The 14,283-nt window shown below is 32.3% G+C and overlaps 3 protein-coding genes across 3 annotated transcripts in view; all 3 read left to right on the top strand.

Annotated features, from left to right (window-relative positions):
* Window positions 1-14,283, top strand: part of LOC137490965 (protein NLRC3) — a 766,684-nt gene that overhangs the window by 106,454 nt on the left and 645,947 nt on the right. The window lies entirely within an intron of this gene.
* LOC147844881 (uncharacterized) overlaps window positions 1-14,283 on the top strand; it is a 34,184-nt gene that overhangs the window by 13,899 nt on the left and 6,002 nt on the right. The window lies entirely within an intron of this gene.
* Window positions 569-10,276, top strand: LOC108183684 (uncharacterized). Its single transcript, XM_087248708.2, has 14 exons — window positions 569-761; window positions 876-966; window positions 1,411-1,553; window positions 1,629-1,685; window positions 2,034-2,108; window positions 3,902-3,985; window positions 4,103-4,147; window positions 5,652-5,708; window positions 5,795-5,872; window positions 5,960-6,010; window positions 7,079-7,126; window positions 7,219-7,421; window positions 7,760-7,916; window positions 10,062-10,276. Exons 1-14 carry the CDS (start codon window positions 569-571, stop codon window positions 10,163-10,165), a joined length of 1,386 nt encoding a protein of 461 aa, XP_087104834.2. The 3' UTR covers window positions 10,166-10,276.

The raw sequence follows: 14,283 nt of genomic DNA, 5'->3' as shown, positions 1-14,283 counted from the left end.
CTACGATTAAAAAATTATTTTCAACCAGCCAAAGTGGCTAGTGGAAATGGCAGTCTTTACCCGCCACAGCTGAAATCTACCTGCATTTGGTGGTTTGGCGAGTATTAATGTCAAGCCCTAATTACAACTATAACCAATATGTAATATTATATGAAGGCAGAAAGTGAAAATAGCTCGATTCAAATGATCCAAAATAGTTGTCATTACTTTATTTTGCAATTTCTAGTATTGCCTTCTTTTCACCGTCATTTAATAATTTTGCAACTTTTCAGTCCAAGTTATATTTTTATCAGTAAAACACCTGAATTTAAAGCATTTTTTACTTTGAGTGTTGTCAGAAAATTATATATCAATAAAGAATGATGAATACAAAAGTAGTAGTGGTTCTTAAGATTGATGTGGTCTGGAATTGGTAATATGTGCTTGGGAAAAAATTTCTCAATATTAACTTGCATCATTATTTTGCATGAAATGTATTTTGTGTATTTGAATCATGCACATAAACAACCGAAATGTAATATGTGTCTTTCAACACTATGGGGCTCTAGGTTCTTGCAGCTTAAAAAAAATGTACCTGATAGTGGAGTTCATTCACGAAGGGAGTACCGGACCTGTCGCAAAGTCTTGGTACTCAGAGGGTCACTCGTGGTGGCCTCCATACAAGGAGATAGACAGGGTGTTGAAGAGTGTCCGGTTGATGGAGGCACCACAACCAGATAAAGGTTGGACCAAGCATCAGGCCAGAATTCTACACGAGTCAGGTACACAGAAGTACATTGTAAATAAACAATATTAAACAAAGGATAAATTCAATAATATATGACATTCCATAGACTATTGCATTCATGAATTGTTACATACTTTATTTCTTTCAGCATCTTTTGACAAGATTTCAAAGAAATGGAAACAGGCATGCTACACATCTGACATCTCGGAATCTGAAATGCCTGCAAAAAGAATTCCGAAGTAAGTTGTCAAAACACACATTTTACTTTTAACAACAATATTCAGTCTTCTGAAGCTAAACAAAGTTCATGTGAGTAACAAAGGTAAATATATTTAATTATAATATCAAATTCAGCCGTAGTTTTTACATCTCAATCACACTTATCAGGTAAATCAGGTATATTTAGTTTTAAATGTATCATCAACTGTTTGTTTGCATTTTTTGCAACACGCAAATACACAATTATGCCAGATTTAAACAAGCAAAAGGTTTTGTTATTTTTACTATTATATTTTGGCCATTTCCTAACTTTCCTAAGAATGATGGAAAGAAAACTTTTACTATAAAAATTATATTGAACTTATTTTTAAGTTTGTGTTTTTTTCTTCTTACATTTAAAAAACAAGACATTGTTATAATCCAATCATGCTTTGTATAATTAACTACCCTGATTGTGCTCATAGAAAGAAAATATACACATCAGATGATGAGCCTTGCGATACTCCCCACAAAAAAAAGAAACTAAATAAAGAAAAAAGTCTACCAACACCAAGGGTCCCACCTGCACCAAAAGCTCCAACACCCCCAAGACATATCAGGGCAAAAGGTAAAAATACACCACTTATATTACTGCCAGTCAAAAGTGTATGTATGATCACTGAGCAGTTTTTTTCTTTTTCAGGTCCCCTTGTACGACCTCAGCTAACATCATGTAAAACAATTAACAGTTTTTGCAATTGTAAGTTTTAATTAGTAAAACAGATATTTGATGTTTTAAGTACTTTGTGATATGCTCAAGAATGTTCCTTAATCACAGTAAATTAAATGTAATGCACAAGCTCTTGTGACATGCTGCTTTACCATAATGTTTTCAGCTGAATCCAGTAATATTGTTCTTTTAACATTTTGCAAAAAACTACTGTTATTACATTCATAAATTGAGTATTACATTTTAAGAGGCACAAATAACTTTTAATTGCTAATTAGAAGCAACAGCACTCTCAAGCTATAAAGATCTGTGCAGTACAATGTAATTTTTGTTTGTGAGACAGATATAACATCTGTTTCATCTGTAATGTTTCAACAGCATTTGTCCGCGACCAACAAAAAGCTACAGAAAAGCAACAGCAGGCCTGTTTTGAAACTCCCTCCACTAGTCAAGGTAACTCGCTTTACATGAATACTGTAACTACAAACTGTAAAAGCTGTAACTTCACAGCATTCATGACTCAAAAGGCTGACTCAATGACAGGCTGGTTCATGATTCTGATCGCTGAATAGACAACACTCACCTACAGTTTGTGCACAAATATAAATAAATGTAATATTCCGATCCTATTTTTAATAGAAGTACATTGTACCTCTATTATATATATATATATATATATATATATATATATATATATATATATATATATATATATATATATATATATATATTTAGTTGAAGCAAGTGACTTGAATATATATACAGTTGAAGTCAGAATTATTAGCCCCCCTGAATTATTAGCCCCCCAGTTTATTTTTCCCCCAATTTCTGTTTAACAGAGAGCAGATTTTTAAAACATATTTCTAAACATAATAGTTTTAATGACTCATCTTTAATAATTGATTTATTTTATCTTTACCATGATGACAGTAAATAATATTTGACTAGATATTTTTCAAGATACTTCTATACAGCTTAAAGAGACATTTAAAGGCTTAACTAGGTTAATTAGGTTAACTAGTCAGGTTAGGTTAATTAGGCAAGTTATTGTACAATGATGGTTTATTTTGTAGACTATCAGAAAAAAATAAAGCTTAAAGGGGCTAATAATTTTTACCTTAAAATGGGTTTAAATAATTAAAAACTGATTTTATTCTAGCTGAAATAAAACAAATATATAGACATAAAAATATTATCAGACATACAGTGAAAATTTCTTTGCTCTGTTAAACATCATTTGAAAAATATACATAAAAAAAGAAAAACTAATTCAAAGGGGGGCTAATAATTCTGACTTCAACTGTATATTATATGGCTAGGAGAAAGTGCAACACAAGCTAATTTTTAAATTGAGTCCACTGGACAAGAAATGCTCATAGGGGAAACTGACATTATTTAAACATAAAGAGTCACAATCAACTGGCCGAGAAGAAAATAATATTATAAAATAGGATTTCAGTTATTAAGGTGAATAGTTTAGGAAACCCAGTTTGCCAGAGCCAAAACAAGTACAATGTGTCAGATTCTGTGTCAAAGAATGACACAATTTGACTCAATGTATCGATTGTACCCACTTAAGAATCACACGCAGAAATGTTGTAAAATGCCCAGAGACTTTTATAGGCATAGGTTGAAAGGACAAGCACCACTCCCTTTGTATCGGTTTAAAGAATTTATCTTCCAGAAGTTTTCAGTGTTCATTTCAAAATTAATTTCCTATACTGAAAGATTCATCCGGTTCATCATTGAAAGAGTTTGAAAGCATCAGGAACCCTTTAGTCACTGACAAGTACAATGTGTCAGCTTCTGTGTCAAAGAATGACACAATGGGATACAATGTCTCAAAATGTACCCACTCAAAAATAACCACAAGCTGAAATACTGAAATACACGGAAAACTTCATAGGCATAGGTTGAGAACTGGTCTAGAAGGACAGGACCACTTCCTCTTGTAACTGTTAAAAGATATTATCTTTCAGAATCTTGCAGTAAGTCATCAGAGTTTAAATCCTTCTCCTATCCTTAAATTTTCATTGTTACTAGCAGTTAAAACCATGACTCCCTTATCACAGTCAATATAACCAGATATCGACTTTCATAATAATTGTGCACAAATTGTATGTTTCATGATCTGCTTATTCTGCCAAAAGTTGAAAGCCTCTTTAAAGACTGAATCTTCTCTGAACCAGGTATTACAATTAAAAATGTCAAATAACATTTCATAATTGCAAAGAAAATAATTGCAGTTTCAGCTCCAGACGTACCTGTGAGGTTCTGCCAGGAAGTGGAGCACCAAGACACTTGGGATAAACCCCAACCTGAAAATCAAGGTAAAAAACAAAATAAATAATAACAGATTCATTGGTATTTGAAATAAGAACTGAAATAAGAAAATTGCTCCACATACTCACACTAGGTAACTCAACATTTTCTGTACAATCCAACAGAGGACACATTTTCTGTGCTGCGGCCTTTACAAGACAGAGCACCACGTAAGTTGTATGTCTCACTTCAGGTAATTACGGTAACATTTAATTTAGCTGTATTGTAAAAAAGAAAATGTTTGATTAAACAAGGCTGTAAAGCTAAGACTAAAATACAAAAAAGAGAACACAATTCATCTACAACAGTAGAAAGAGTACCATTTTGTCAAATGTCAAGAAAGCTCAATAAAGACAGAGCTTCTCATATGCAGATCACCAATGCGATACCTGCCCATATTGAAATCTGTTGCATTTAAATTTATGCAAATTACATATATGCCATGCAAGTTCCTATTTGGATTTTACAAATAAAATATATTTTATTTATGCAATATACATTTTGAAATATTGCAAAAATGGCTGTGCTGCTTACAAATATTATCTTTCAACGATTGGAATAATATGTACAGATATGTTCACACACACGCACGCACACACACACACACACACACACACACACACACACACACTCTGCTCAGCACATATGAGTACACCTCCTTTTGAATTGGAATATTGTAATCTATTTTTCAGTAAACAGAGATAATATTTTTGTTCATTTAAATAAAAGATGTTTATTAAACAGTTATGTGCACTAAAATACAAGTTTGGCCACATAACATCTTTAGGAATAAAAATTTAAATTTAAAAAATTTAAATTTAAATTCAAATGAGTATTTGCACAAAAAAGTAAACTACAAATTTTTAAATTTATAATAATAATAATAAATGTAATATTATTTTAAGTTTCTCTTGATTTTTTCCTGTATTTTAGAGGTTTTTTGTATATATTTTTGAACCGTAATATAAATTTATTTAGCTAAATTATTTTGACTTTAGTACTGACAAACCTAATGGACAAATATAATATTTTAAAGCATTCTACAGAAAAAAATATATATATATATATATATATATATATATATATATATATATATATATATATATATATATATATATATATATATATATATATTAAATGTAATTATTAAAACCTAAAAATATTAATTATTAATATAAAATTTACATATCTATACATATTTGTAATTCCAGTTGTTTAACAAATATATAAGTGGTCAATGACAAATATTGTATGTGAAGTCTAAATATGAACTTTTAATTCAATTATTTGTTTTCTATATAAAGGGTCATTAAAAAAAGAATACCACAACTTTGAAAATCTGTATTTAATCAAAGAAACATGATGGAACCTTGGGTAAATAATCAGTGTGAAGTCCTTAAAAGTTTTTTAGTAGTAAACAAGTTCATAGATGTTCAATATGACCTCCTCTTCTTTGAAGAGTTCTTGATTTTAAAAGTTGTGGTATTCTTTTTGAATCACCCTGTATATTTACATGCATCAGATTTCTATATGGGTGACCTGATCACCTACATATTTCTACCATCAAAGATTAAATAAAACAATAATGAAGTATACAGAGGAAATCCTAAACACATTTATTGTAATTTTTTGCAACCTTTTTATACTTTTGTTTGTTTGTTTTTTATTATTTAGACAACACATACTCTGTCCAAGATCCAAAGCCATCAGCAGATCAAAGAAAAATGCAGAGTAAGTGTAAAAAATAAATAAATTATATACATTTTATGTAGTGTCATAGTAGCAAATGCAACTTACCAACTTGACCTTTTTCTCAGCACCAGTTTTTCCAATAAGCATGTCCCATGTAAATGAGCAAGAAGATGCTTGGGGGGACCACCCATCGAGCTATCGAGGTGCAAGAACATTCAAAAAAACATACACAGCAAATTAGTTTCTAATTATTAACATGGTAATGTTACATTGTCTGTACAATCACACAGAAGACACAACTTCTGAGCTGAGACCTTCAAGTACCCAGGCAAGAGCGAAGAGTAAGTCATTTGTTTTTTTAATTGACAGTTACTTCTTATGAATTATTATTATTATTATGTTTTTTATACAGTATTTGTAGTTGTATTTATATACTGCTAACCAACATCTATTAATGTAGTTAAATCTTAACAAATTAATTAAATTTCTTGCAAATTAATTAACAATTTGCTAATGCTAAATGCATGATTCAGTGTGCAGTTGTTACGAAGTGTTACCCAAACTTTCTTCCTTCTTGCTGAACACAAATGAAGATATTTTGAAGAAAGTTGGAAACCTGTAACCATTTACTTCCATAGCATTTTCCTACTATAGAAGTCAATAATCACTGGCTTTTAGCTTTCTTCACAATACCTTCCTTGTGTTTAGCAGAACAAAAAAAAAACTCAAATGTTTATAACCACTTAATGGTGTGTAAACGTAAGTAAATGTACATCCTTTTAATTTATTTGTAAACATATTAATTAACACTGAATATAAAACTTGTTCAAAGCAACTAATCAATGACATTTTCCAATTTTCTGTGAAAATTTTCCATGGTTAATAAGCTGTTCGCAAAACATTATCTAATTATTTCCTTGTAACCTAATAAATACAACACTATACAACAACAAAAAACACTTCGTTAATTATAGTGACAGTAAAAAAACTCACTGTATTCAGAATATTAATGTATTAGAGTACAATATATAATTTATCATTACCTATAAATTAATGGTTTGAAAATTAATTTAAAGTGTTTTGTTAATTTATGCTTTCAATAACTTTGGGGAACTAACGATTTCGTATGCACAGAAAAATTCACATATAAACTATTTTACGTAAAAGCACAGACCAAGAGGGGGTTGGCTTCTGTCTGCTTTTTAAAATTCAGTTTTATTTCCTCTTAATTCAGTTTTGCTATTTTGCTTTTCTGAATTCTGTGAATAGTTTAAGTCATTTTAGCCATAGAAAAACAATGTGTAATCAGACGGATATAGTTTTTTTTTTATCGTTTAAGGTTTCAAGCATATTATTACAATATCCTCATAACATTTTTGTGAATCGTTCAAAAGTGATTTTGCTTGCAGATGCTTCTGGTATCAGCCGATGGAGCTGCATCTCCAGTCAATGCACACGTAAGTAAAATTTAAGTGCTAAGAATAATAATAATAATTAAAAAATATTTACGTATAGTTGAATAGAGATTAACCCACTTACTGTGTTGCAGCTGTGGAGAGGGCAATTTTGGAGAAGCTTAATGAGCTGGACATGAAGATTACCCATCTAACTTCAGTGGTCCAGTCCCTTGCCCCTCGGTCAAGTGGTCAAATGGTGGTGGACACTGAGGATGACACCTTTCCTATTGAAACAATGGAGGACCTTGAACAACTGGAATGGCAATTAGCTGAAAAACCAATGATGGAGAAGATGGTACGAATATTTAAGATTTAAAGGTTTTACAGCTGTTGTTAAGTAAATCTTTATTATATGGCCAGTTTCACAGACAACACTTAAGGCTAGTCCCAAACTAAAAATGTATGTGTGAGCTGTGTGATGCCTTACAATATCTCATTGCCATTATTTTGTTACCAGATGCACGCTAGTATTGTGCTTATATTTTCTTTCACATGGATTTTTATAAAAGAAGTTTTATATCTAACATTAACTAAGACTTATAGTCCAGACTTAAGCTCATCCTTGTCTGTAAAACTGGGCCATAGTCCTTGCACTTTGTCTGTAAAGATTTAATATTACCTTTTATTTTTAAGATGAAGAGGTTATCCATCAGAGGAGGACAAACTCTGAAAAAAACCATTTGGCGTGTAGCCTCCAAAGTGTTTGGTCCAGTGGCCAAACAGCTCAACTGGTGTGGAAGAGGAGATAAAAGAGGCCTAAAAAACACAAATATTGGGACACTTGTGATAGGTATGTTTAATTGTCTTGCAATGAACGGTTTAGATAATACCTATAAGACAGAACTGCCAGTATATCTCTATAGCATGATTACCTTGTACACACATAATATGGTTATCAGTGTGCTATAAGCTTACGAGCTAGCATATGCTGTTCATATATTGTAAAATGATATTTAATACACAAGAGTGTTTTATAAATAAAATTTAGATCATTATTTTAAGTGGAGAATTGTTCATTCTTGTATATTAGGGCAAGGAGATTAAACCTTAAATCAAAACCTTGATTGATTGAACACTTTACCTCCTTTTGAAATATTGAATCATTATATTATTTTCCAAGTAATTTTTTGTACTTAATCAAGTTCCATTTATTCATTTACTAAACATTTCAGTTTTAGTGTTAAAAGAAAGTTTCCCTAAAAAAATATTTCCATGTCAAAAGTGGAAAATGACAAGTATCTTTAACAAGCATAACTTGTGTCTGGAAAATAGTAAATAATAAAGCAATGTGAAAAAGTACATAATGTGAACATTGCTGTTCACAATAATATTTTAAGTGCGTGTGTGTGCATGCTTCTCTTTACGAAAAGACAGCTTACATTGTATGTTCATTCATTCATTTTCTTTTTGGCTCAGCCCCTTTATTATTTCGGGGTCGCCACAGTAGAATGAACCGCCAACTTATCCAGCATTCGTTTTACGCAGCGGATGCCATTCCAGCTGCAACCCATCACTGGGAAACATACACACACACACTCATACACTATGGACCATTTTTTTAGCTTACCCAATTCACCCATACCTCGTCTTTGGACTTTGGAAATCGGAGCACCCGTAGGAAACCCAAGCGAACACGGGAAGAAATTGAAAACTCCACACAGAAATGCCAACTGACCCAGCCGAGGCTCGAACCAGAGACCTTCTTGCTGTGAGGCGATAGTGCTGATTACTGCACCTACCTTGTATGTGATAACTAGAAATAATAAAAACAAAACCTCAGTCGATTTGATTATGAATAAACGCTAAAAAAAGTGAGTTATGCTTCACAAATTATAGGTCATATAATCAAAAAGAAAATCTGTCATGCCTCTGATTATTAATCACATTGCCTGCATTCGCTTGAGCTTTGCTGAAGCACATGTGGACGGTACATGCATTAAATCGCCACGTGGGGATATATGTCGGTTATGGATTTAGGTTTCGATTTTCGAATAATCTCCCAGCACTACAGTATAATGCATATGTACACTTTTACAGTATTCATTATTTAGCAGTCAATTTGTCGTATGATATTAATCTAATAAATTTAAAGAACAAATTTTCCCGAAATTTAAGTTAGCCCTAATCACCTTGAACTGCTGCTTGGTCAGTTGTCATCACAACGTGTTTAAACATAGCTTTATTCGTCTAAATAAAGTTATTACCTTGTTAAATTTACTACAAACAAAGTGGAATAAATATTTTACTGACCACACATATCAATAACAATGAATCAGACTGCTTACCTCAGTATTCCCGCGTGGACTGGTGTCTTCTACGTGCTGAGTGTGATGCTTTGAGGAAACATGCGCAATAGTGATGAAGTTTCGAACACAAAAGAGTCGATTCCTTGAATTTGACCACGTTGTCCAAATGCATACTAATGCAAGTACACTTGTTTTTGTTGTTGTTATTTTTTCTTTATTCATTTTATGGCGGATTTAAGCTTTTGCACCTCTCGTTTCTATTTGACATCAATTTTTTTCAAAGCTATAGCTTAATTTATTTGAGAGTAACATTTTAAAGAATATGATATTGATTACATGAGGACGGTGCATGATCGAATAGTGAAAATATTTCCAATCTAAGCCGTATTTCAACAACAAATGAACAGCAATCAAATAAAGGTAGGCTAAACTGATTTAAAAAATGGTGTTAACGATCATTATCTAAAATAGACGATATGCCATTTAGCTAAACGCATTTCAAACAATCATAGTATTATTTCTTCCACTCTATTATTATTATTATTATGTAGTCAAATGCAATAATTAATATGGTGTGTATTAATTTTGGTCAGATAAAAATAAAAGGCTCACAATAAAATAAAACACCCCCTGAGCCTTCTTAAAACCGCCTTATTTTAATTTCTTTATATTTTTTCTTTTTTTAACAGGTGCAGCTATGAGGAACCCCGTGCTTCCGTCTCCAACAGAGGCAGAAGCCGAAAAATATTTGAAAGACTTTCTCCGCTTGGCCCCAGGAAGAATGGCCTCTTAAGCCAGTTGTTTTTTTAAATTTATTTATTTGCTGCTATTTGGTTTTGTTTGCTTCAAAAAATATGAATTCTAATCAATTATAATATAATAAAATTCTACAAATAATTCTTCAGCCGTTGTGTTTTTCATTTTGAGTGGATATACTTTAGCTTATGTGAAGACGGATGTATAACCAGAGTACCTGTAACTGTTATTTATAGCAGTATGAATGAAGGAATGTCTAAATAAACAAATAAAAAAAACGACGTCTATGCTACATAAATAAGATGTCTCACAGACCTAACATTTTAAAAATGAACATCTGTAATGCATCGCATAGACGTTGTTAGAATGTATGACAAGGACGTCTATGCGACGTTTTCCAGATGAGCAAACGCCCTGAATAAGACGTCTCCCAGATGAAAACGCGGATGTCCAGCAGACGTCTCTGCGACGCATGTGTGCTATCTGGGATTGTGTATAAACAAGGATTTCCGCTAGATAAAAAAAATTGTGAATTCCAAAATAAAAACTTTAGGCTTTAAAAAGTCCTAAATTTACTGAAATACTGTGTTGTATGTCTTGAATCCTTTTTTAAACAAGTCTTCATTTTCCTTTGTTCATGTTTTGCTTCGTAATCTGGCCAAAACCCACACAATCACCAGCAATCCATCTCAATAAAACTTTCAACTTTTGTTCAAAAAGGTCATTTTAACTCTATTTATCATAATGATTTAATTATTTTCCTTACAATAACATTTGTTTAAACGTGCTCCATGTATTTACTGCTGAGGACATCAACCTGGACAGATTGTTGTGCATAAATTTAGTTTATTATAGGTTTTAAAACATTGAAAATATTTGTTTATTTTTTTGTTATGTTTTCGAAGTTTATGTTGGAAAAAAATTGTGTGGATACAAGTAAAGCTTGCTTGTTTTTACACAATATTTAAAATCTTTTGCTAAAAAATATCTAAAATATTTAAATTTTTTATTATTCATTTATTATTTTATTATTAAATGTATTAAATATTATATTTTTTTGATAGAACAAATAAAAAAAATTCATCTTGGCCATTTGAAAAATTCCTTAGCCTTTAGCCCAGGGGTCACCAATCCTGGTCCTGGAGGGCCGGTGTCCCTGCAGGGTTTCGCTCTAACTTGCCTCAACACACCTGCCTGGATGTTTTAAGTATACCAAGTAAGAGCTTGATTAGCTTGTACAGGTGTGTTTGATTAGGGTTGAAGGTATATCTGCAGGACACCGGCCCTCCAGGAACAAGTTTGGTGACCAATGCTTTAGCTCTTCATGAGTTTAAATTTTCATTCATAATAGTCTTAAAAATGTCTTTAAAAGTCTTAAATTTAACTTGGTGAAACCTGTAGGAACCCTGGTTTAAAGTATGTCAGAAAATGTCGTTGCCCCTAATTTAAAATATGCTGAATGAAATGGACACTAAAATAATTAATTATTATAAAACATTGTACAGTATTCTAAACTATATGATGTTGTTGTAGGACGACGTGAGACAAAAACAAATTATAGTGGAACAATAACGTTTAGCATTGCACTGACTACAACTGGCCAACCAATTAGTCTAAAAATGACTTTTGCTGTTAGAAATGGATTACAGCATGCTGATGATATGCAAACATTTGAGTGGAAGGTTTTTATGTTTTAAGTTTTTCAGGACAACAGTATCTCCAGCAGAAAATATATCCAAAGATGTCGTTTTAAATTGTAAAGAAATCTGTGCTTTTGTAACTAATGAAGACAACAGAAGTCAATGATTAATCAGAATAATCTTGCCTGACATGTTTACTGCTCCAAAATACTTTAAAAGTTTCTCAAATAAAAATTTGAGTTCAAAGGGAATTTATTTATTTATTTATTTTTTTCAGACATTTAAAATGTGCTGCGCAGGGGATATGGCTTTTTGTTGGTCGCAAGACCAATACAATAACTGGCACACTAAAGCCAAATTAACACAAACTATTGCAATTAGAGCTCTACTACGCCACCCAGTACATTAGCTAGGACATAAAACACAGGTTCATACTTCTGACAAAGACAATGAGACGTGGATATAGAAGAATAAGGTTTCTTTTATTACAATTCAATTATCTCTGAACCACAAATGTTAAAAGACATGCACATGCATTCTTTTTAAAAAAGGCACTAGTGGAGGCAATTACAAAAAAAAAAAGATAAATCCTCATCCAACCAGAGGAGCTGGGCACTGGGCCCAAAAATGACCCACAGATTCACACGTGCACACTTTGATTTAAAACACCACACAGTGAACTTCAATGCACACAAGTGGGCAAAAGACTAATTAATAGAAAAAGAGTCACGCTGGACAGTGGCCCGACTGTCCATACGAGACACCCCCAGCTCCTAGGGAAAGAAGAAAAACCACAATTAGAAAAAATAGAAAAAAAATAAAATAAAATACAACAAGCACATATATTAAATGAGCTCATAGAGGCATCAAAATGAGAGACTACCTGAGAGCGGCTACCAGCCACTCAGCGGGGCATGGAGGTGACAGGCCCCAGCTAATCATACGGTGTAAAGCACAAGGTCGCAATGTTAAAACAGGACAAAGCACCACAAATGCAGCAATTGAAGCAAAGCAAAGCAGTTCTCAAGACCACACAATTATTTTAAGTTTCCTATTTTTGTAAATATGCAAAAGAAACAAAGATCAGAGAACAAATATGCAAAAAGCAAAACACTGATACAAAAGCAGCAAAACAAAAACGAAACAACTCAAAAACACAAATAGAACAAAACTAGAAACATAACAACTGAAAACAAAACAAAACTAGAAACAAAACAGCAGCATCCAGCATGTCAAGTGCAGGAGACGCTCAAGCCTCAGTGCATGATAAAACAGAGCACAATCAACCGACATACCTTCCAAATACAGTGGATTACAGGGGTTTCACATACCACTACACGAGATGTCAGTCATCCCTCCGGCAGAGCAAGGCATCTGTACTAATAACTAGCTAAAAGATATAAAAATCAGTTTCTATTTCTAGTTATTCGATATGCACAAAATGTTTGAGCGGTATCGCTCTACTTACTCACTGGGCCACCGTGCCGCCCGATCAAGGTCAAGGAGGAGAATTGGGGAGGAAGGGGGATTTCTTCCAAATGAAGATAAGGTGGACTGAAAACTTCTTTATAGTAGCTTAGGGCTCATATGATTGGAAGATAATGATTAGCTAATACGAGACCGGCCGTGATAAATCATAAGCACGTGATCCTCTCGAAATTAGTTTATAAACAAACTTCACTTATTACTCGTGGGGTCCGTTCTTCGTACGTGGATTACTCAATTAGCTGGATTTGGATATTGACGATTTGACACGATCCAGGATCGTTTCGTTCTTCAAAGCTGATCCGAGAGTTGTTGTCATAGCAACAGTTCTGCTAGGTCAAACCTGATCGGGAGCAGGTTCAATTCATATAAACAGGATTAGATCGGCTCAGTTCAAGCAAATATAATACAGAAAGTATGTTCTGAATTGTGATATTTTCTTACAGTAGTAGTTATATACACTTGGGAAAATGGTACATATTTTTAACTATATATATATATATATATATATATATATATATATGTATATATATATATATATATATATATATATATATATATATATATATATATATATATATATAAAGTTATAGTCATTAATAAAATAAATAAAGTTATACATATTAATAAAACTTATGCAATCTGCACCCTCAAAATGAAAGTACAAAGACTGTCACCTGGTGGTGCGAAGAGAAAACTTATTGATATGAACTTTTTAGATCGCTTTAGTACAAATTGTGTATAATAGAAATGCAGAATATGTGACTTTTTTTAAAGCAATAATACATTTATGCAGTCATAAACATGTTTTAATTGTTAATATGCCAGTGATTTGATGCTTCACAAAAGTTGCAGACGCCTTTACCAATATCAAAATGCTTTTGTAAACAACCAGTTATTCTTTACACCGATTAAAAAAACAACTACTATAATAAAGAAAATCTTTTCTAAATGTAGAACTAAATACATTGATTTGCATTGAAATACATGATGAATTGTAAAGCCTGCAGCTCACAACAAATGTGGAAGG

This window comes from Danio rerio, chromosome 4 (genome assembly GCF_052040795.2).
Source record: "Danio rerio strain M-AB ecotype USA chromosome 4, GRCz13ab, whole genome shotgun sequence".
NCBI classification, from domain to species: Eukaryota; Metazoa; Chordata; class Actinopteri; order Cypriniformes; family Danionidae; genus Danio; species Danio rerio.
The sequence above is the reverse complement of the archived record's forward strand: the minus strand, read 5'-3'. Positions and strand labels throughout refer to the sequence as shown.